The sequence below is a fragment of the Punica granatum genome, chromosome 4 (genome assembly GCF_007655135.1).
Source record: "Punica granatum isolate Tunisia-2019 chromosome 4, ASM765513v2, whole genome shotgun sequence".
NCBI classification, from domain to species: Eukaryota; Viridiplantae; Streptophyta; class Magnoliopsida; order Myrtales; family Lythraceae; genus Punica; species Punica granatum.
In genome coordinates this window covers 6,270,831-6,291,817 of record NC_045130.1, presented here as the reverse complement: position 1 = coordinate 6,291,817, position 20,987 = coordinate 6,270,831, and the positions used below count along the sequence as shown (strand labels likewise).

The following is a 20,987-nucleotide window of genomic DNA, read 5'->3' as shown; positions in this document are numbered from 1 at the left end:
GTAACCTTGTAAATAGAGTATTATTTACATGAATAAAGGCTATAATTGTTAATTGAGAGAGCTTTACCCACCGTTAAAAACTTCTAATTTCCATAATTGCCGTAATAATTTTAGAGAGTCCAGCTACAATGATCCCAGATCACTGAGACCCGCGCTCCCCTTATCGCATGCGCATGATGTGGCATCGGACGGTGAGGAATGCGATGTGAAAACTCCTAATTTTAAAATTTCTCAAGCGAGGTATATAGAACAGGAGCCACCCAAATCGCCAGTCCACGTGGCTATCAGCCACGGCATTGGACCTTCAGCTTTAGCAGTGCTTCTACCTTCTTCTTCTCCGCTCTTTCTCGCGTCACCGAAACCCCAAACAGTAGAACTCCAAATCCCCGGAGCCCTCCGCCATCGCTACTCACCTCTCGGAGCTCAGCTCACGCCAATGTCAACCTTGAAGATTCCTTCGGCAGCCTGCTCTATTTCCTCCACGGTCAACCACCTCGCGTTCAAGCTCCGCCACCACCGGAGCTGCTCTGTCTTACCTAGCAATGCCGGCCTCTTGAGACGGCACGGCTGCACTAGAAAGATGGGCACGATGGCGATGGCGTCGGCGACGTCCGACCCCCTCGAGGTCTGCGTCAAGGCCTCTGTCACCGTCCCCAACAAATTAGGCGACTGTAAGAATTTATTCCTCTGTCCCTGTCAACCTATTTGTATTTGTACAGCCGCTGAAATGTGGGAAAATGTGTGCTATGGGAGTTGGAGTGTTCATCCATAGGGCTGATGGAAATGACAGGAGAATTAATCTCAGGGACCTCTCGAATGTGCTCAGATGATCGAAATTAGTTGCTGCTCACAATTTCTGCAGAATGTAATGCATAATGAATATCGCGGTAGCTGCAATGAACATCAGCAATGGCTCAACCGAACTCTGCTAGAGAGCATTTTCATACTCTTATACGTCTACTCCTGCTCCAACACATTACAATCAAGCTCTATCAGATGATTGACGCGAACCTTTTAAGCTTGCATTGTTTGCCAATGAGTGGCTGCAGAAGATAACTTGAGATAATTGTTTACCTATGTTGATTTACAAGCCGATTGATGGTTTAGATAGAAACGATAGAATCTGTAGTTGACTTTGGTTCCCTCTTCAGGCCCCTTTTGCCAGAGGGTATTATTGACTATGGAGGAAAAACAGCTGCCTTACGACATGAAGCTTGTCGACTTGGGGAACAAACCAGAATGGTGAATGTCGAATTCGTCTTTTCTATCTAAGAATATCATTTATAATCCCAAGGGAGATCTGCATCAGTTCAACGTTATATAGTTATGTACATACTTACCGATGCTATGCAGGTTCTTAAAGATCAACACTGAAGGTAAAGTTCCTGTCGTAAAACTTGATGAGAAGTGGGTTGCAGATTCAGATGTTATTACCCAAGCTCTGGAGGACAAGTTCCCGATTCCACCATTGGCAACTCCACCGGAGAAGGCACCAGTGTATGTATGGCGTTTTATCACATTTAATTATGACACTATTCAATTGCTCAGCTCATTGAAGTTGCGTGGTTGATGATGTGCATGTTCTGAGTGTGTCTAATGCGTTGTTCCTAAAGAACAACATCCAGTTTGCCCTTACATGATAGTGCTTCCAAGTTACATCTGCAAAGTATAATTTAATAGACTTACTGCATTCCAGGTATAACAGCTTCGGTGCTGATAAATAATAAACCATATTCTTTATAGTGCCCTATGACATTCTTAAACGTACAAGGATTTTATAAGGTGGTCGTACCCTAAAATTGTCTAATTCTTGGAATTACTTTCAAAGCCATTTACAATGTCAAAATAGACTATTTGCTGCCCTATGCCCTCTTAGCATAAGTCATTTAGCTCAGTGATGGCCAAATTGCTGTTCTCGTTGTTGAATATGTAGCTTTTCGAGGCAGGTGGTTAGTTTATGATGTTATGTTCTGATCATCCCACTGCTACATATGATATGCCGATATCGATGGAGGATTCACAAGAAGCAAGCTAAAATTTGTTTCTTGTTGGTCTTCAGGGGATCAAAGATTTTCTCGACGTTTATCGGTTTTCTAAAAAGCAAAGATCCCAATGATGGAACAGAGCAGGCGTTGCTCAATGAGCTGAGTTCTTTCAACGATTATATTAAAGACAATGTAAGTCTTGTTTGGCTTCTTCACATGTCCTGTACTTTTCTTTAGCTTGCAGTAGAGGTAATTTGAATTTCCTGTAATGAAATAACTCTGGCCATAAATGAGCACTGTATGTTCGAGACATTGCTACTCTATGCAAATTCTACCAAGAGTTATCTGCGTTTTCTTCTTATAGTTCTAGCGTATTCCTCTTTGTTTTTCTGTACTTATCTGTTTCATTGTTATCCTTCAGGGACCTTATATCAATGGGAAGGATATCTCCGCCGCAGACTTGTCTCTAGGACCAAAGCTATACCACATGGAGATTGCTTTGGGACATTACAAGAGCTGGTCTGTTCCAGATTCTCTCCCCCATGTGAAATCTTATATGCAGGTATGTAGAAATGACTCGTTTTTTCACTAGAATGATTAGAATTGCAACATCAAGTCATGAGTTTGAGCCTTACAATACTGTCGATTACCCCGCAGTAAGTCCATTTGGAAGGAGCTTTATCCCGTGCCCCTTTTCTAATGAGATTGCATTTCTTTTCAGAATATCTTTTCAAGAGATTCGTTTGTTAAAACTCGAGCACTCAAGGAGGATGTAATAGCAGGTTGGCGTCCCAAGGTTATGGGTTGAACCAGATAATGCCCACTGCCCTGTCGTGTATTTCAATTTTTGTTCTCGAAAAACCACAGGTAGATACCAGAGAGCTCAAGCTCCTTCTCATGTAATTATGGTTAGATCAGACATCTCTGCCTGGCTCTGTGTATTCAAAGATGAATGTTTTTTGTGCTTAAACATCGACTGTTATTATACGACCATTCCCCGTCACTGGCATGCTTGAGTCGGTGATTATATCTCTAATGGGCAATCGGATTTTGAGACATGAGTTTGCACAGATCGTAATCATTGATTGAGTGGTTTTCGCCGGACTCTCAGCGGGAAAGACCTCTTCAAAGAGTCGAACACAATGTCTAATCTAATTCCATTCACATGCATGGTTTTCCTTCTGGATTCATTCTCAAAGTCTCTGGCATTTATAATTGTATGTATATATGCGGCATGCGTTCCTTAGCGGGCCAGGATGGACTGATCCAATGGTTTAGGGTGGCCCATCTCTCTTTTTTTTTTTTTGCGTGAACTTTGATATCCGAAAGTCCAATTGGATCTCGATTAATTCAGTCGAGTCAAATCGATTTATAAAAGGGTAAAGTTCTCTCGGCATAAATTTGCATTCACATGAATTCGAATGCGAAATTTTATTTAAACGAAATAAATGTCGAACCGTTCGAATCGTTTGGGAAAGGACCCATCCTTTGAATAGGCTTTAAGTTTTTGCATGCGGAATTGGGAGGACTATGGGAGGAAGGCAGAAGCTGACAGGCGCCGACTGATGAAAACGGCTACGTACTTCATATATATAGGATACGCTGGGCCCCGCTTCCCCACACCTACAAGTCCTCGTTTTCATCGGATCAGTCGAATTTCCGGTTTTACCCTTAGAGAGCCCCATTATAACGGAGGGCGCAATATCCGGTAGTCAAACATTCTACCTCCAGTCCAGCCAGTCAAAGTCAACTCCGATTTGACTTTACCAAACAAGAGTCTTTTCCTTTCCCTTCATTTTTCTTTAGTTATAACAATTAACACGTGATATTTCCCTCCTCTATGAGATTGTTCTCTTTTGCTTAATAGCGCAGCGTTTGAAATCAGTTTTTTTTTTTTAAAGAATGATGATTCCAATTCAGTTCATTATAATCTGGTTTGATCATATTCAATTGAATTATAAATATATTATATTTATTTGGAACATTAGTAAGATTAATTGATGAAATAAATTGAATACTGTTGTTAGAGTCGTATTATTCTAGATAATCTATATATTTCTAAAATTAACTTGTATAAAATGGATGCATGATAAATCCTATAAAAGAAACTAATTACAATTAAAATGAGTGTTTAAGAAATGAACATTTCTTACTTTAGTTCGGGTGTGTAAAATGGTTGCATAATAAATATAGTAACACAAGTACATAAGTAATGCACATCTCTTATTAACTACAATTTGAATAAATTTGACAGGGACAAAGTATTGTTTTGGTCTAATAACTTTCATCGTTTTTCTATTTTAGTCCTATTTCTATTTTCATCTTATACCTTTCACTACTTTCTGTTTTCATCCTTCCAATACTCACACCGTTAATTTTGCTGACATGGCACCAATAAGATGCCAACATCATCTATATATCAACACATGGTTGCCATGTTTCTATCATGATCAAAAAATGGAAGAAAAAAATTAGAAAAAAATAAATAATAAAACAAAGACCAATTCATACCACTACCCAATTACACCATCTTCTCTACAACAGACCTCAAGAGAGGAGCACAAATCAACAATTGATGTAGCATTGACGAGCCAAATTAAGGATCGAGTAGTTGTCTCAGTTGTGATTCGAGTTTAGGAAACACTTCCTTCCTCTCCCGCTTATCTTGTCTCTCCCCACGCCAAATATTTTCGTCCCATTGACTTTAATTATGTTGCAATCGACCCTTGTCTTCTTCCTAACTGAGCTTGTTTGATGAATCAGGTTTTCTTCAAGAATTTAATGACATTAGGGTTAGAGATTGTTTAACAGCCAAAATTTCCTTTGTTTGATGAAATTAGGGTTGGGATTGAAATTTGATTTTCGTTTTGTGAGTTCTTAACATTGCAAATACTTCTTTTGTTGCAATTTCTCCATAGAAGAATGCAACCTAAGACCGAATAATTAAGAAGTCAAGTAGTTCCAACAGTAAGAAACAATACCATGATTTGGGTGCCATCCCACACTCACGGCTGTGTAGTGTTACAGATGATGACTGTGAGCTTGTGTCGGCGGCCACCTATATATTTTTTTGAAGCTTTTATTTTTTATTTTCTTTCTTTTTCTTATTTTCCTTTAATTTAACTTTTTAAGATATAATAATCAGGGCAAACACTTGTTGATTATATATATGATGCTTAGCATCTTATTGGGTGCCATGTCAGCAAAATTAACAGTGTAACTAATGGAAGGATGAAAACATAAAACTAACGAAAGGTATAGGACGAAAATAGAAAACAAATTAGATGAAAGTAGTGAAACGTATATGACTAAAATAGAAAAGAGATGAAAGTTACCGGACCAAATCAATTCTTTTCCCATTTGAAAATAAAAGGAAAATAAATGACTGTCTTATAGAAAAATAAAAAAACAAAACATAGTAACTTTGGTTGAATAAAAGGAAATAGTAAATAATTAAAAAATAGAATTTCTTATAAAAGGAAATAAAAGTCCTTCTAAATTGAATAAATTTGAAAATAAAAGGAAAATAATTTTTGATCAAATATAAAGGGCACGTAGTAAGTAATTAATCATCAATTAACAAACTAATTCCTATGTAACTTCTTTCAAAGGAAATAATAAATGATAGCAAATAAAGAAACGAAAAAATAAATGTTCACCTTCCAAATTGAACAAATTTGAAAATAAAAGGAAAATAATTTATTGGCAACTACAAATAGTAAATAGTAAGTATTTAATCATTAAATGTCAAAGTGTTATTAGTTTAGAAAGAAAATCAATCAATTCTAATATGCCATTTCATAAAATATAAAAAAGGAACTTTAAAGAAAATAAAAGCATGTTTTATTCTCTCAAGGGAAAAAAAATAATTGATTGCCTTATAAAAAACTAAAGAAACAAAAAAAAAATGTTCGCCTTTCAAATTGAATAAATTTGAAAATAAAATGAAAATAATTATATATAACACAAACTAAAATTGTGAAAGAAATTAAACAATTTACAAGACACAATAAGAACGTTGATTTTTAAAATTATAATTGAACTATTCAAAATCATTTATTCAACTCTACTGAAAATTATTTTTGAAAATTGATTGGTTAGGACTTTTTTTTCAGTAATAATAATACTAATAAGTAAATTAATATCTTAAATTGTGATAATTATTATTCGTACAAAATATAAATATATGAACACAAACTCATGCAACCCACGGAATTGAAAACTAGTAGAATATTGTAATCTATCTATAAACTATTTTGAAATTCAAAATTAAGGTTATCCGTTCCATATGATTTAATCCTAGCAAAATTCTGTTGATTTTAGCTCGATTTGGATTCCAATACAAATCTTTTATATATTTTTAAAGGAAATCTTGTATCATTTGAATTTGAAATGCATAATCCAATCGAATTGCTGGTGAGATCAATTGAATTGAATTATTATATTTGGAGGGTTCCAAATAGACCGTAAAGGAATAGATCGATTTCTTAACAGAGAAACGATTTTCACCTCAAAAATTGATGGCTAGAAAGGCCGTGCATTTCGTTTCCTCTCTCAAAAATAAGTAAAGCCAAAGTAATTATCCAAGAAAAGTCAAAAGGCAAAATAAGGAAAGTGGCAATTCTGTAGTTAACCCGATCCCAGAAGCCCAGAATTGTCAAAGCAGGAGTCGTGGCAAACACCCACGTGTGATATTATTGCTGGGCACAACTCCTTTTCTCCCTCGCGTCTCTCTCGCGCCCTTTTATTTCTCTTCCATCCCCTCCTCCGAACGCAAAAAATCCTTTGACAGCAGAGATCGGAGACAATGGACGACAACTCGCCGGCGACCAAGCACGACCACCGTGACGACTCCCACGGCTGGCAGACCGTGACTTACCCCAAGCGCAACCGCAGGCAGTCGAGGCAGCAGGCCGCCCCCGCCTATCCCCTACCCAATGGTCCGGACGTCTTCCGGGAGGTGGAGCTGCACTCGGAGGAACGCCTCCGAGCTCCCTCCGCCTCGTCCGGCGAGCAGAAGCCCCACTCCGACGGCGACGGCGGGGAAGGCTCCGGGGACGACGGGGAGGTGGCCGGCGCTGCGGAGAATGCGGGCAAGGAGGTGAAGAAGGCGAAGCCGAAGAAGCCGAAGCAGCCCAAGGTCACGGTGGCCGAGGCCGCCGCAAAGATGGACGCCGCTGATCTCAGCGCTTATCTCATCGAAGTGACCGTAAGTAAACGAACTGATCGCGGGAATTCCATGTAATCTGCCTATAATTGTGGTCTGATTTGGTTAAAGTTTGCAACTTCCTTTATTTTTATTTATTTATTTTTCTCTTGTGTGTGTGTTCAGGAGTCGTATGAAGCGCAGGAGGATATACAGCTGATGAAATTTGCAGACTATTTCGGCCGCGCGTTTTCTTCGGTGGGGGGGGCGCAGTTTCCGTGGGTGAAGATGTTCAAGGAGTCTCCGGTAGCTAAGTTGGTGGATGTAAGAATCCTCTGCTACAATCTATATGCATTGCTCTGTCAATGCTATTGCTGTGTATGTGTAGATAAGATTCATGGAAAGCAGCAAAATTCTTTTTATTTGACACGTACGTAGTTGTGTGGTTGGGAAGTTTTGATGATCGCATAGGCAAGGGGTAGGATACACGCGTGCAAATAAAGTGATGCGCTTTGTTTTGAGAGCTTTCTGAAATAACTCTCAAGTCCATGATGATAGCTGAAAGACTATTAATTTCGGTATTGCTGAGAACGATGCCCACGAATATGATGCATAGCACGCACAGGCGCCGGAGCTTATGTTTTTGTTTAACGAGATTCTGTTTACCCCCAGCCTAGATACTTCATGCTTTATCTTTGGAAAAGTGATGGATCAACCGAATTGGAGCCTGAACCATACATTATTTGTTCATTTGCAAGGTTCCTATCTCGCATGTGCCGGAGATCGTTTATGAGACATCAGTTGCCTGGCTTCGCCAAAAATCCCCTGAGGCACTTGCCTCTTTTGTTTTGTGGTCGTTGGACTGCATTCTTGCTGACCTTGCTAGTCATCTCGGTACTGCCAAGGGATCCAAAAAGGTGGTTCACGTGGCATCATCAAAATCTCAGGCAAGTTTTCTCCGACTAACATAGATTTGCTATGTTATATCAGTACCTTGGGGATCTTTTCCTCCATCAGTAGTATCAGAACCAACCTTCTCTGTCGCACGATATATTTTTCGTCAAAGTCACGGATATTGTCATGGAAGTTGGCATAGAAAGCATATTTTACATTGTAATTTGTTGGCTCTTAATTTTGCATAAGTACATTTTGATAAAGTGTAAGTAATGCTTCCAAAATAGCATAGCTGAACTCGCCGTTTGGTTATTGTGTTGCTCTTTCTCTTTGTGCTACTTGTGAAACTGGGATGCCCTTCAGGATATCAGCATTTAACAATTTCAAGTGATTCGGGGATCATAATATGCTCAGAGTAGGTCACTGTTGGTTAAATGCATCATTGTCCTTGCTTGTAAATGACATGCTGGTTGAGTTTGTGGTGAACTCTACATATGCTTTTTGTCCGACAGTCTGAGCTAGAGTTTTTCTTGTTTTGAATAAAAAGTTCTCGTTTATGCCCGTTGTCCACATATATTAGCATGGGAGCCATAATGTTTGCGCTGCAGGTTGCTGTGTTCATTGTCTTGGCGACGGCACTGCGAAGAAAGCCTGAGGTGTTGGTCAATGTATTGCCTATCCTGAAGGAAAATTCAAAATATCAGGGACACGATAAGCTTCCAGTAATCATATGGATGGCTACTCAGGTCAAGAGGCTCCTAATTGAAGAGTGTCATCTTCTTATGATTCAGCTTTCTCCAACTTCCATATCCTACGTTCTAATCTGAATCTAAAGGATGATTTTTTTCATTATATAGGCTTCTCAGGGAGATTTAACCGTGGGGTTGTACATGTGGGCTCATTATCTCTTGCCAATGCTTCATACAAAGTCGGGAAGTAATCCGCTATGCAGAGATTTGGTTTTGCAGCTGGTGGAGAGGTGGTAGTTAATAATATGAAATGAGTTTCTTTTTACTCTTCTCATCCTTTTTCTTAGATATCTCTCATCTCTTTGTCCAACTGTTGATCAGAATCCTGTCTACTCCAAAGGCTCGTCCCATACTATTGAATGGTGCAGTTAAAAAAGGCGAGCGTTTAGTGCCGCCACATGCTCTTGAGTTTTTGATGGGTTTCACGTTTCCGGCACCTTCAGAGCGGGTTAAGGTGGTTACCTACAGACTTCTACTAAAATATATCATCTAAGTTGGCCCCTCTGGTTAAATGCTTGGCCGTACATTGTCATGTTTTCAGGCAACTGAGAGGTTTGAAGCCGTTTACCCAACCTTGAAAGAGGTCGCCTTGACTGGCACTGGAGGCAGAGCAATGAAGCAAGTCGTGCAGCAGATTGCAAGCTTTACAATAAAAGCTGCCGGTGAAGGTACAGGCTCTTATATCCTTTTCAGAATGAAAGATTCAGTTCAGCAATATTCTTAGAGGGGGGAACGTATTCGATTATTTGCAGGTGTTGCCGATCTATCAACTGAGGCAGCCAAGATATTTGTATGGTGCTTGGATGAAACCCCAGACTCTTATGCACAATGGGTAAGAAGCACGTATATTGGGGCAATATTCTCATGCTATAATTATTCGACCCAAATTACATGACTCTTTTATTTGATGTTTTTTCTTGAAAAATATTGTTTTGGAACAGGACAAGCTTTACATGGATAACCTGAAAGCGAGTGTCATTATTCTGAGGAAACTGTCTGATGATTGGAAAGATCACTTGGAGAAAGCCACAGAACATGGTTCTCTCCAGACTCTGAGGGCAACTCTGAACAAATTCCTGCAAAAGGTATGCCATGCAATGATATTCAGGAGATGACAATTTTACTTGAAACGGTGCTCCGATTGTGTTCCAAGTCTGATTTTATTACCAAATAGAAAATGAAGAGTGACAATGTAAAAACGAGAAATATTTACGGGTTTTTCTTTTGTTGAATATAGAATGAGAAAGCATTGCAAACCGAAAAAGATGCGGATCGCTGCACTCTACTGAAGGATGCTGACAAGCATTGCAGAATCTTGTTGAAAAGGATGAAGAAAACCAAAGGGTACCTCAAAAGCATGCTGGTTGTTTCCGTCGGTTTTGCCGTGGGAGCTGCTATCATGTCCCGGAGTATGGGAAACTGGGACTTGAAGAAAGTGTCCGAGGCATTAGGGGATATGGCGGACTGGGACTTTAATGAACTGTCCGGGATGTTTGTGAAGCTGGCAGAGATGTTAAATCTTCCGTTGACCATCTGATAAACCCCAAATGCAGCTGCGTCTTCATCTTAACCTAGGTACTGCCATTCTTAAGTGCCAGTTTGATTTCACCTTACCCCTCCCCTTTATTACGCATTTTAAATTTAAACGTGGAATCAATCCTGCAGTTCTGAATCCCCAGACCCGAAACTTCCGATCGCAAGCCTCGCCTGCCAACTGGAACCCACAATATTTGAGTACGGATGGAACTTTTCTTTTCATTCAGTTAGAGTAGGGATGAAAACACCAGCCAGAGATCATTGGCCTGATAGTTATTTACAGGGGTTGGTGAGCGTCCCCTGAACCTTAGCACCAATTTAAGTTTTTTCTTGAATAAATATCTGTTTCTAATTTCTATATCAGAAACGGAAATAAAGACATTGATCTCAGTCAGGATTATATATATATATATATATATATATGCTTATGCTTCTGTGTAACTCCCATTGTGTCTCGACGTTCATTTGTGTGATGTTTAGTCGATGAATGCATTATTTGCCCACAACAGTATGAGAGTTACTAGGAGAACAACATATAAAGATCTTCATTTGCCTTGGCATGATATCGATCTAAGAAGATGTAACAGATTACTTCTGGAAAGGATTCTTTTCCATCCTTTTTTGACTTTGCTATGGGCTTCACATTCACATGGCGATGAGACCCCACAATTGAACTAATCTCTTGCCCACATAAGAGGTCGGCTTCCACTGGCATGTCTACATGCCTGAGGTAGGTCACTGCCAGGGCTCACCTCCTTCCAACTTCGGCTTTTGCCGGAAAATCCAAAGAGGGAGAGGAGAAGATCGCTTTGAACTCCATAAGTGTATTCGGTGTGCCCTCTAGAATCAGTTAGCCGGGGTACGATCCGGCCGTCTGCTGAGGAATAGTAATATGGAATATAACACCCGGTGGGGAAAGGTTATTTTCAATTCTCTGAGGCCATTTATTTAATTCTTTGTCAAAATATAATTGGAATTAGGCCTCAAATCCGGGAATCAACTTTTGAAAAAGCCGAATAAAGCTGAAGCTGAAAGCAAAACCTGTGGGGACAAAGGCTATCATGGCCTTGGAGCTGGCCCCCATGGCATTCTTCCCTCCCGACCTTTTCCTTTCGCAATCGCCTTTTTTTTTCATAATGCCTGCCACTGCTGGACACCCATGTTCCATCATTAAAGCCTGTTCACTGTGCAATCAAAGCTCAAACTATCAATCTCAATGCCCGTTTTTCTCTACGATGACCGTTCCGTTAAGAGATCCAGCACAAGTGCAAATCGCGATATCCAGCACAAGTGCAAATCGCGATCCGACAGATCGATCTGATCGTTTGTGTGATTGATCCCAGCTTCAGGCATTTGTACAGCCAAGTGAACGTATTTCTTCCTGTTGAGATTAATAGTATGAGGAGCCGAAATTGCGAGAGCATGGCTCGGCGGTCCATGGCAAGGGGGTCCTTGATTCCATGGAGTCTGACTGGCCCACCAATTCATTTCATCATAGTGTTGCCCAGATCACACTCCTGCGGGCCATCCAATTTCAAATATAATTCATCTGTTTCTTCGCAGATACTTTGGCAGCAATAATATTAGGGTGGAATTAGTATTAGTACAATAGATGGTATATTGGGATACTAATTCTTGTCATTTATGTGTACATGATTTAAGCTTAATCCTGCCATGGCGTACTGATTAGCCATAATGACTTTGCCCATGTGCTGAAGTGATATTTAGTATTATTGCAGCATCCGGTATTAAGAGCTCGAATCGAAGTTTCTCGGGACAAATATGGATCCTAGGAAATAACTTCCTACGTGTTATGTATATCGGACAGCATGTTCCGCCAAACGATACTGTATCCTGGTGAGCCCCATCCCTGCTTTTATCTTCTTTCCGGGCATTTCCCCTCCTCTCTTCCACTCTTTCGGTCTCTTCCAGTTTCCATCTGTCTCTCTTTCTCCTCCTGAAGAGAAATGGCAGCAAATAGATTTGCAACAATGCTTCACAGGAACACGAACAAGATCACCGTAATACTTGTCTATGCAGTTCTTGAGTGGGTCTTGATATTCCTCCTCCTCCTCAACTCCTTGTTCAGTTACTTCATCGCCAAGTTCGCAGATTACTTTGGCCTCAAGCATCCTTGCCTCTGGTGCTCTAGGATCGACCATGTCTTGGACCGTGGCGAGAACGTAAAGAGCATCAAGGCTGATTTCATGTGCAATCGCCATGCCTTGGAGATTTCTGGACTGGGCTACTGTCACCGCCACCAGAAATTGGCCAAGTCCCAAGAAATGTGTGAGAATTGCTCTCTGACTTCGGTGGCAGAAGAAGAAACCGTTTCAAGGTGCAGTTGCTGCAATGGGAGGTTAGAGGGGAAAGTTTTCCCTTCCTGTTTGCTGCTGAAGCCCTCTTGGTGTAGTATAGAGGGGACAGGCCGCGAGATCGAGAGCATCGGAGCCAAAAAGTGTGATAGCCCATCAGGAACTGAAGATCGTACTGATGAAGGAGTTGCAGATGTGGATGATGAGCATCAGATAATTTCTGATTTAGATAGTTTTAGCATCCGAGAGATTACTTCCGAAGAGGAATGCTCAAAGTCTCTCTCGAACTTCCGGTGGCACGAAAAGGATGCTACTGGAGATGGTAAGGACGCCTTTTGTGGCATTGAAGCCATGCGGGAATCTTGTGACAGCAATAACATGACAAGGATCTCTTTGGTGGAGGATTCTTGGATTGAAGTCATTGACCTGCAGTTTATTATGCGGTATGATGGTCCTTGTGATTCTTCCGATCGGTTGCACTTGATTGATCTGATCGACTCTTCAATCATCGGGAATGTGAAACTTCCAAACTTGAGAGAAGAGGGGCAGCATTCCGGTATGTTGCAGGTGGATACTGCTGCAGAATTGGATCAGAATAACGCCGACTCAGAAACTAAAAGAGAACCAGATGAGCTGTCACCAGGTATGCTTTGATTGTTGAACCGAAGTTTAACGAGTCATACTTGTTGGCAATTCTCAATTTATATCCCTAAATGCAGCAAACGATGCTGAAGAAACAGCCAATGACAAAGAAACAGGAGATTTCGAACCATCGGGTGTGATTGCTACTGGTGAGAAGGGCATTGATGATCCGGAACATGAACTTGACCAATCTCAACTTCAAGGAGATCTACCTTCAGCAAATGGCGATGGATCTAAAGATACCGATGCCGAGATACTTGGTAACACAATCTCGTCTGTACTTACTATCCAGCATGCCCTGTATTCCCCCCTCCCTTTTTTGCGGATAGTTTCCATCATGCCTTGTAAGGTGTAATGAAGCATGTCTTTTCGGTAATTTTTGCATTAGGACGGAACCGCAGAACTCAAAAATTGCAAAACTGTCAGTTACCAGGTAGAAATTTTTGTTATGCTTTCATTCTTTTGATGACATTTTTTCTGGTTTGGTTTTGGTCTGAAGGAACTGAAGAAATCCTCGGAGAAAAGGACACAGACCAGACACACAACTTAGAGGCAGAGGAAGAAAAGTTTCCCGACACGCCGACCTCCCTCGAGAGCCTCCAGAACTGGCAGAAGAAGCTTCTTTTATTGGAGAAACGAGAGTCCTCAATCGAGGAGTCCTTGGATGGAAGTGTGCTTAGCGAGATTATGGACGGGGGAGATGGGTTGATGACGATTGAGCGGCTGAAGTCCGCCCTCACAGCGGAGCGGAAAGCCCTGAAAGCGCTCTATGCGGAACTCGAGGAGGAGAGGAGCGCCTCCGCAATTGCAGCGAACCAGACGATGGCGATGATCACTAGGCTGCAGGAGGAGAAGGCCACTATGCAGATGGAAGCCTTACAGTACCAGAGGATGATGGAAGAACAATCCGAGTACGACCAGGAGGCCCTTCAGATGCTCAATGAGCTCATGGTGAAGAGAGAAAAGGAGAAGCAAGAGCTGGAGGGAGAGCTTGAGATTTACAAGGCGAAAGTGTCCGAGTATGAAGCAAAAGAGAGACTGAGAGGAGAGTCTCCGATTAAAGACTGTGACGATGATGAGCTTTCAATCGATCTGAACCGTGAAATGGGAGACCAGAGCGAGAACGAGGAAGCAAATACTCCAAATGATGAAGCTATTGACTTGGAGGAGTTGGCTATCGATTGCGTGAAGAACATGAGCGAGCTCGATAACTCGCTGGCAGAGTTCGAAGAGGAGAGGCTATCGATCTTGGACCAATTGAAGTCGCTTGAGGAGAAGCTGCTCACAATGAGCAATGACGGAGAAGCAATCCAACTTCGGGACATGGAAACAAAGGAGGATAGTCTGAGTTATCTCGAAAGTGGAACAATGAGGAAAATGGCGAAGAGGCTCCTGCCCCTTCTTGATGCAGCTGATGATGAAGCTGAAGAAGAAGTCGGGATCAGACCCCAGAATGCTGAGCTGCTAGACACTCAGATGCCTGAGTTAGAAGAAGGGGAACGGGAGGCCAAGAGGATTGATATCGTGGAGGAGGTTGATCGGGTTTATGAGAGGCTGCAAGCTCTCGAAGAGGACCGGGAGTTTCTGAAGCACTGCATGAGTACGGTGAAGAAGGGGGACGAGGGAATGGATCTTCTCCAGGAAATCTTGCAGCACCTTCGTGACCTCAAGAGCGTGGAGCTTCGTGTCAAGGATATCGGGGACGAGTAAGGACCTATGAACATGGCAAGCCAGTTCGATCAAAACCGTAGCATAGGATGAAGTCAGATGAAACTTGACGGTATACATTTGTGTGGTGGCGCATCATCGCGTGAATCTCTTAGTTCTTGTGATCTGAATTTTTGTCGGATTTTCCCGGTCATGTTGGTGTTTTGAAAACTCAGAATGTATTCAGCAACTGAACAAAAGATCATATTGTGGTTAGTCAATAGTTTTACTCCGCGGTGTTAATATGTCAAACTTCACAGCTTTCTACCAAAAGTCAATCATTTGGAGATTTCCTAGTTTCAGGATCTTGATATGAAGTTATCGTACTATTACTCGCAAGAAGTTGGCGGTGGACTACTGATTTCTGCCAGCATGATCTCATGATCGGAATCTCACATGGATCAAATGCATACAGACAGCATACCAGACAGCAGCAAGTAGACTCGTTTACGTGTATCAAAACCAGTAAAGTTTACTCACCGAGCGTGTTGGTAACATAGGTACAGGATGCAGAATGCCCATATACTTTATGCTCCAGATGCAGAAGATTTGCTGATGGAGTTGGCCCGTTACCGAGCTCGGGCATCTCATCTTCTTCATGATTTAAGTTCTTCAATTAGTCTTGGACATCCGGTAAGCCTTGAAAGGGGTTTCTCGATCGTTGCACGGGCAACATGCATTTCTTGTGGGAATGTATTTTCATCTATGACGTTCTTGGAATAAAATTCTGGCTGCTGCCTGGAGGGACGGATTAATGAAAAGGCACAAAAATCTGGGGAGTGGCTTCTTAATTTTGAAAGTTTAGGGAGTTAATCTAGTTTAGTTTAGTTTTTTTTCCCTTCTTTTTAAACAATTTTATCTTCTGCTAGCACTAGGAATGGTTATGGGACGGATTCAGAACGATTAGACCTTTCTCAAATCCAACCCCTTAATAAAATTCAGTTTCCAAATCCGTCCCAAATTGTTAAGCTTTTGAAATCGAATATTCAAATTCTTTCCATTGATATTAATTTATCAAGCACCCATCGAATCCCTACCTTTCTCGCTTATATACTTTTTCTTTTTCAAATTCTAAATTAGAAAAAGCGGTTACACAATCTATTATAACAAAAATATATATATAAAAATAGTGCAAGATAACAGAAAGTAATCAAATATATCAGTGAAACATAAATTCAGAGGAGTTATCATTCAGGACTAAGAATCAACATTAGAAAAATTCATAATTCTCTATAAGTTTCGCGAAGCATCCACTTCTCCAAAAAAAAGAAAAAAAGAAAAAAAAAGAAGCTAAATTGTTAATATTCAATCCCCCAAGGAATATTGATAAACCCAAACCATTTGTGAATGTGATGAATATGGATGGTATTTTAGCAATTCAACCTAACGGTTTGGAATGGGTTTTGAGGCAAATTTTGAACCCTTTCAAATCCTCTAGGATTTGAAGTTTCTTTTTAACCCTACTCTACTTATCATCAATTCAATAATATAATTATTACATTTTTCATTTTTTTAACCATTCAACAACACAATCATTACAATCATAAATAAATATAATTATTTATAGTTAGAATAGAGTGGAGATAAACTCCACTCCTTTTCCAAACAAAGCCAAACTGTCAGTGTGTTTGGTTTTAGAGTTAAGTAGAGTTAAATTTTGATTTTAATTGGATTGTAATGATTGTGTTGTTGAATTATGAGAAAAAATGTGAAAAAATAATGAATAATTGAAAGAATTTAATATTAAAAATTGAATTAAATGGTTAAAAAATTGAAGAAAATGAAAAAAGTAATAAATGTATTGTTAACTTTTGTTGTGTAGTGAATATAGTCAAAGTTAAAAGTTAAAAATCAAGTTTAAAACCAAACGGTTTGCTAATGTCCAAACCCATCCTATGATGCGATTGGCAAAAAGCTTTTTATCGCCCATTTGAATTTGGGACAGGATAAAAGGTGCATGAACCAATGATCGTCCCCAGCTAGACCCAGAAGGCCAGACTAGTATGGGCCCAAAGCCCAGAACAGTATGGGCTCAAAGCCCAAAAGGGTCGACAGCCTTGCCGTGTATAAAACGCGGAATTGACTTGCAAAGGGGGTCGTTCCCCTCCCCCTACCCATAAAAGGTCTTTCTTTCTCTTCGTAGAAGCTCATACACGGCCGAATTCCGCTGAAACCCTAGAATCCCACAGCTCCATCCTCCATCAATCCTCTGCTCCACTCGCATCAGAAGCTGCTATCACTATACGATCTTCGATCTGCCAGTCTCTTCTCCTCTTCCCTGAGAGCTCCGAGGTTGCTTCGTCGCGAGCTTGTCACCTCAGGGTAAGTCTTCTTATCCATAAAATCAACTCTTTGTAGCTGTAGGTTTTGTCTCTGCTGTTTGATTCTTCTGCTAGTTGCTCTCCTCAAACGATGAGTACCGAGCATAATTGAAGATCTGTAAATTTGGTGCTTGATTTGGGATACAGTCACTGGTAGGGCTTCTCTTGCTTTTTGATGCAAGTCGCTCTGTAGATTCAGCGCAGAATTACTGTGAAAGGTTTGCAAGTTCACTGACAGGGATCAGGCATGCTTTGTCTCCGGTTTTGTTACATTCAGTCTTACTTTGTTCGTTAGCCACCAGAATTCGTGCGTAGATTTGTCAGCGCAAAATAGATTATTTGTTCTCCTGAAGATAACAGAAGCTTAATCTTCTTTGTTGGCGATTATAAAATTGCATTACATCGCTTCCTTTGTGTTTGCTGTTCCTGAATACATTAACCTCAGCTCACTTGGGGGTTAGACTACTGTTTACCTTTTGATTTAAGTCAAATTGTTAATACATTGATGGAACTAGAGGTGTCATTATTCATGTAGCTTGTTCTTTGATCTTGATGTAGCCCTGTCTCATTCGTTGGTGGCATCAACATGTTTTTCCCCTTAAATTTTTGCAGATTCTCGTTCTATTGATTTTCATTGGAAAGACAAGGCTTTACTGCAACCCAAATGGCTACTTCGGTTGACATGTCGCTCGATGATATCATAAAGAGCAAGAGAAACAGTGAGAGAACTAGAGGCCGTGGTAGAGGTCGTCGTGGTCGTGGACAAGGCAGGTCTTTTGGTGGTGGAAGAATGATAGGGGCTGGTCCAAGAGGTCCTCTCGCCGTGAATGCTCGGCCATCATCTTACACCATTGCCAAGGCAAGCTGAGATCTGTGGATTTTAATGCACATGCCTGAGATTCTGATGTGACAAGTAAACTCAAACATAAGGGGTCTCAAATCCTGCTTTAGAAATTTTATAACAAGAAGATCTCTAATGCCGCTTTTACGGATCCAAATGCTAGAGGATCTGCAATCCTATGTTACACGAGGAGAAGCTTGTCTTGGATCTCTTTGAAGTGCAGTCTTAAGTTCTGATGCTGTCATAGCGTTATCTTCATGATATATGTGCTAGTGGGATATCAGGGTTATATTTTCCGGGGACCGTATGGCTTATTGCCTTGAAGAAAGTTCTTCAGTACCTTTCATGCCACTTCTCAGCATCATCAGAGCAAGTGGATGAATGATGACTTTGGAGATGGAGCTCTCCTTAGTAGTGTAACATTAGTTACTAGTGAAGAACTTCTTCAGTTCCCTACTAAGTCTTTTGAGGATGCAGTTCATTATGACTTTGGTGATGGAGCTCTCTAAAACATGACATTAGTTATGAATGGCCCAGTTCACTACCAATCCAAAATCCAGACTATTTATTGAGCCTTCTAGTGTTTGGTGGCTGGTAATTAGATGGGGAATTGTGGATTTCTTTGCCATATCGCAACGTTCTGCTGCAAGACTTGAGTTAATCTCTCAGTTCATGGTGTATATACAAAGGAGCTTCCTTCGCTTATCTAGAGAATTGGAGCATCGGTAGCGTAGCATCGCTTCATTTGCACTGGTCAAATCATTACCTCTCATCTTCCATCTGTTGGCTTGAGTCGCTGGTTGTCACTCCTGGTTGCTTACACATTCTAGTGGTTCCTTCTCTATTAACAAGTACCTTATGTTTGTGGAATTTTGCTGATAAAAAAGTGGAAGGTGGTGAATTGTTTATAATCTCGTCATGGCTGATTTCATCTTATCCGCGTTTATTGGCCTTCTTCAGTCTGTTCGCCGAAAAAGGAGCTTCCCATGGCAAACTGATTTGTTTGAAGATAGCATTAGAGCTGCTGGAATACAAGGAATTGAGATTGGCACAAAGTTATATGTTTCCAACCTGGATTATGGGGTGACCAATGAAGATATAAGGGTATAGCTTGAGCCATGTGATTTCATCTTTGCTTCTCTCGGTGATATCCTAAATCTTGCGCTGCACCTCAGGAACTTTTCTCTGAAATTGGGGACGTGAAAAGATACGCTGTTCACTACGACAAAACCGGTCGCCCTAGTGTAAGTACCCATCCTTGTTGGGGGCTAGTGTCGTATCGGTCTATGGTCTGATTACTTTGATAAAGGATTTATGGTGACTTATATTCGTCATAACTTGCAACTCATATCTATCTTGGTCTACTCAGACATGTACATTTCAACTGATGTATTGCTGTTATCGGTTGCAGGGTTCCGCTGAAGTGGTGTATACAAGGAGGAGCGATGCGTTTCAAGCTCTTAAGCGGTACAACAATGTACTTTTGGATGGGAAGCCGATGAAGATTGAGATTGTAGGTGCCAATTCGGAAGTTCCTCTTTCTGCTCGCATAAACGTCACTGGGTTAAATGGCAGGACGAAGAGAACAGTTGTCATGTATGTTGTCAATCCTTCTCATCCTCCTATCAATATGCACTTGTCAGCTGAATTAGCATTTGCTTGCAGTTACCAGCTTAGCGAATTACCCTCAGCTCATCTTTCATTTTGGATAGTTGCCCCACAAAGGACTAAACTTCCTTGCTGATCTTGCTGCTTTTTCAGGCCAGGGCAGGGTGGTGTTAGAGGGCCTGCCGTTCCTAACCGTGGAACTGGGTTAGTATTTTCATGTTTCTCCCTACCCTAACAATTTGCTCCCCCATTTGTCAGACATATTTATCTGTTGGAAAATTTGCATGGGACAGCTGGCACAATGAATAGTTTGGGATATTTTTGTATCTTTCTGATGTACTGCTTGTTTTGGATGCTTAGAAAACTAATGAATCTGGCAGTCAAGCTGGGAAGAGGTGTATAGAACACACCTGACTGGAAAAAAACCATCTCGAATATGGTGATAAACTAATGTGCTTATTCTTCTGTTTCTTGATGATCATGGTGCAGTAACAAGAGCCGACGAGGCGGCGGCTTGAACAGCAGTGGTGGGCGTGGGCGTGGGCGTGGGCGTGGACGTGGACGTGGACGTGGACGAGTTGGTGGCGGTGGCGGTAGGGGCCGTGGGAAGAAGCAACCTGTCGAGAAATCTGCTGATCAACTCGACAAGGAGCTGGAGAGCTATCACGCAGAATCCATGAACACCAACTGAGCTTCATGCGGTGGTGGGATAGTACCTGAAGGATTATCGCTTTCTAGCATTTTAGTTATCTAGTCTTGAAAAACTGTTTGGATCAGGATTTGGTATTTTTGCTTGTTCTATGGGTGTCTCTTTCTCCAGTCCTCGTGTATATGTGAAAAGCTTTGTAATCTAATGCCTTGCCTTAGGAGTTATCCGCGCACCTGTGTCTGATTCCTTAGTTCTAAGGCCAGTAGTTTCTGACTTAGATCCGTTGGGGGATGGAAGGTGTTGTTTGTGAATTATCATTTGTTGCCTTGCCTGCTCTACCCGATCATTTGCTACCTGCAATCTCTTACTATATCTGGCAGACATTTTGGTCCCCAGGTCTAGTAAGTTATCTAAATCAAACCTAACGTTAATATAGGTGGTTTCAGAGGCTGAACCTTGAATTATTGCCCCGAAAACCCGACTATTATTTGTTAGAATACATTCAATTTGTGATTTGGGGCTCCGTTTCTTATTCATCGGAAAAGATTTGGCCTTAGTTTATTTCTTGTTTCATGTAAATAGTTCTCTAAGTAA

The 20,987-nt window shown here is 41.0% G+C and overlaps 4 protein-coding genes across 5 annotated transcripts; all 4 read left to right on the top strand.

Annotated features, from left to right (window-relative positions):
• The first annotated feature begins 266 nt into the window (after positions 1-266).
• LOC116202264 (glutathione S-transferase DHAR3, chloroplastic) lies at positions 267-3,041 on the top strand. Its single transcript, XM_031533743.1, has 6 exons — positions 267-671; positions 1,152-1,242; positions 1,354-1,497; positions 2,060-2,177; positions 2,407-2,547; positions 2,707-3,041. Exons 1-6 carry the CDS (start codon positions 437-439, stop codon positions 2,791-2,793), a joined length of 816 nt encoding a protein of 271 aa, XP_031389603.1. The 5' UTR covers positions 267-436; the 3' UTR covers positions 2,794-3,041.
• Positions 3,042-6,718: 3,677 nt separating this feature from the next.
• Positions 6,719-10,751, top strand: LOC116206035. The gene is made up of 11 exons (XM_031538767.1): positions 6,719-7,194; positions 7,318-7,455; positions 7,890-8,078; positions 8,634-8,771; positions 8,883-9,004; positions 9,096-9,228; positions 9,316-9,442; positions 9,527-9,606; positions 9,716-9,859; positions 10,012-10,349; positions 10,440-10,751. Exons 1-10 carry the CDS (start codon positions 6,793-6,795, stop codon positions 10,309-10,311), a joined length of 1,773 nt encoding a protein of 590 aa, XP_031394627.1. The 5' UTR covers positions 6,719-6,792; the 3' UTR covers positions 10,312-10,349; positions 10,440-10,751.
• A 705-nt stretch (positions 10,752-11,456) lies between these two features.
• LOC116205403 (myosin-binding protein 3-like) lies at positions 11,457-15,270 on the top strand. Of its 2 annotated transcripts, XM_031538004.1 has the most exons (4): positions 11,457-12,167; positions 12,351-13,268; positions 13,345-13,527; positions 13,767-15,270. In XM_031538004.1, exons 1-4 carry the CDS (start codon positions 12,140-12,142, stop codon positions 14,975-14,977), a joined length of 2,340 nt encoding a protein of 779 aa, XP_031393864.1. In that variant the 5' UTR covers positions 11,457-12,139; the 3' UTR covers positions 14,978-15,270. The 2 variants fall into 2 exon arrangements, with proteins under 2 accessions (XP_031393864.1, XP_031393863.1); XM_031538003.1 differs by lacking the exon at positions 11,457-12,167 and having other exon boundaries at positions 12,174-13,268.
• Positions 15,271-17,069: 1,799 nt separating this feature from the next.
• On the top strand, positions 17,070-20,720 carry LOC116204532 (THO complex subunit 4D). Its single transcript, XM_031536665.1, has 7 exons — positions 17,070-17,296; positions 17,908-18,154; positions 19,097-19,240; positions 19,312-19,380; positions 19,548-19,732; positions 19,898-19,948; positions 20,234-20,720. Exons 2-7 carry the CDS (start codon positions 17,960-17,962, stop codon positions 20,433-20,435), a joined length of 846 nt encoding a protein of 281 aa, XP_031392525.1. The 5' UTR covers positions 17,070-17,296; positions 17,908-17,959; the 3' UTR covers positions 20,436-20,720.
• Positions 20,721-20,987: the final 267 nt, after the last annotated feature.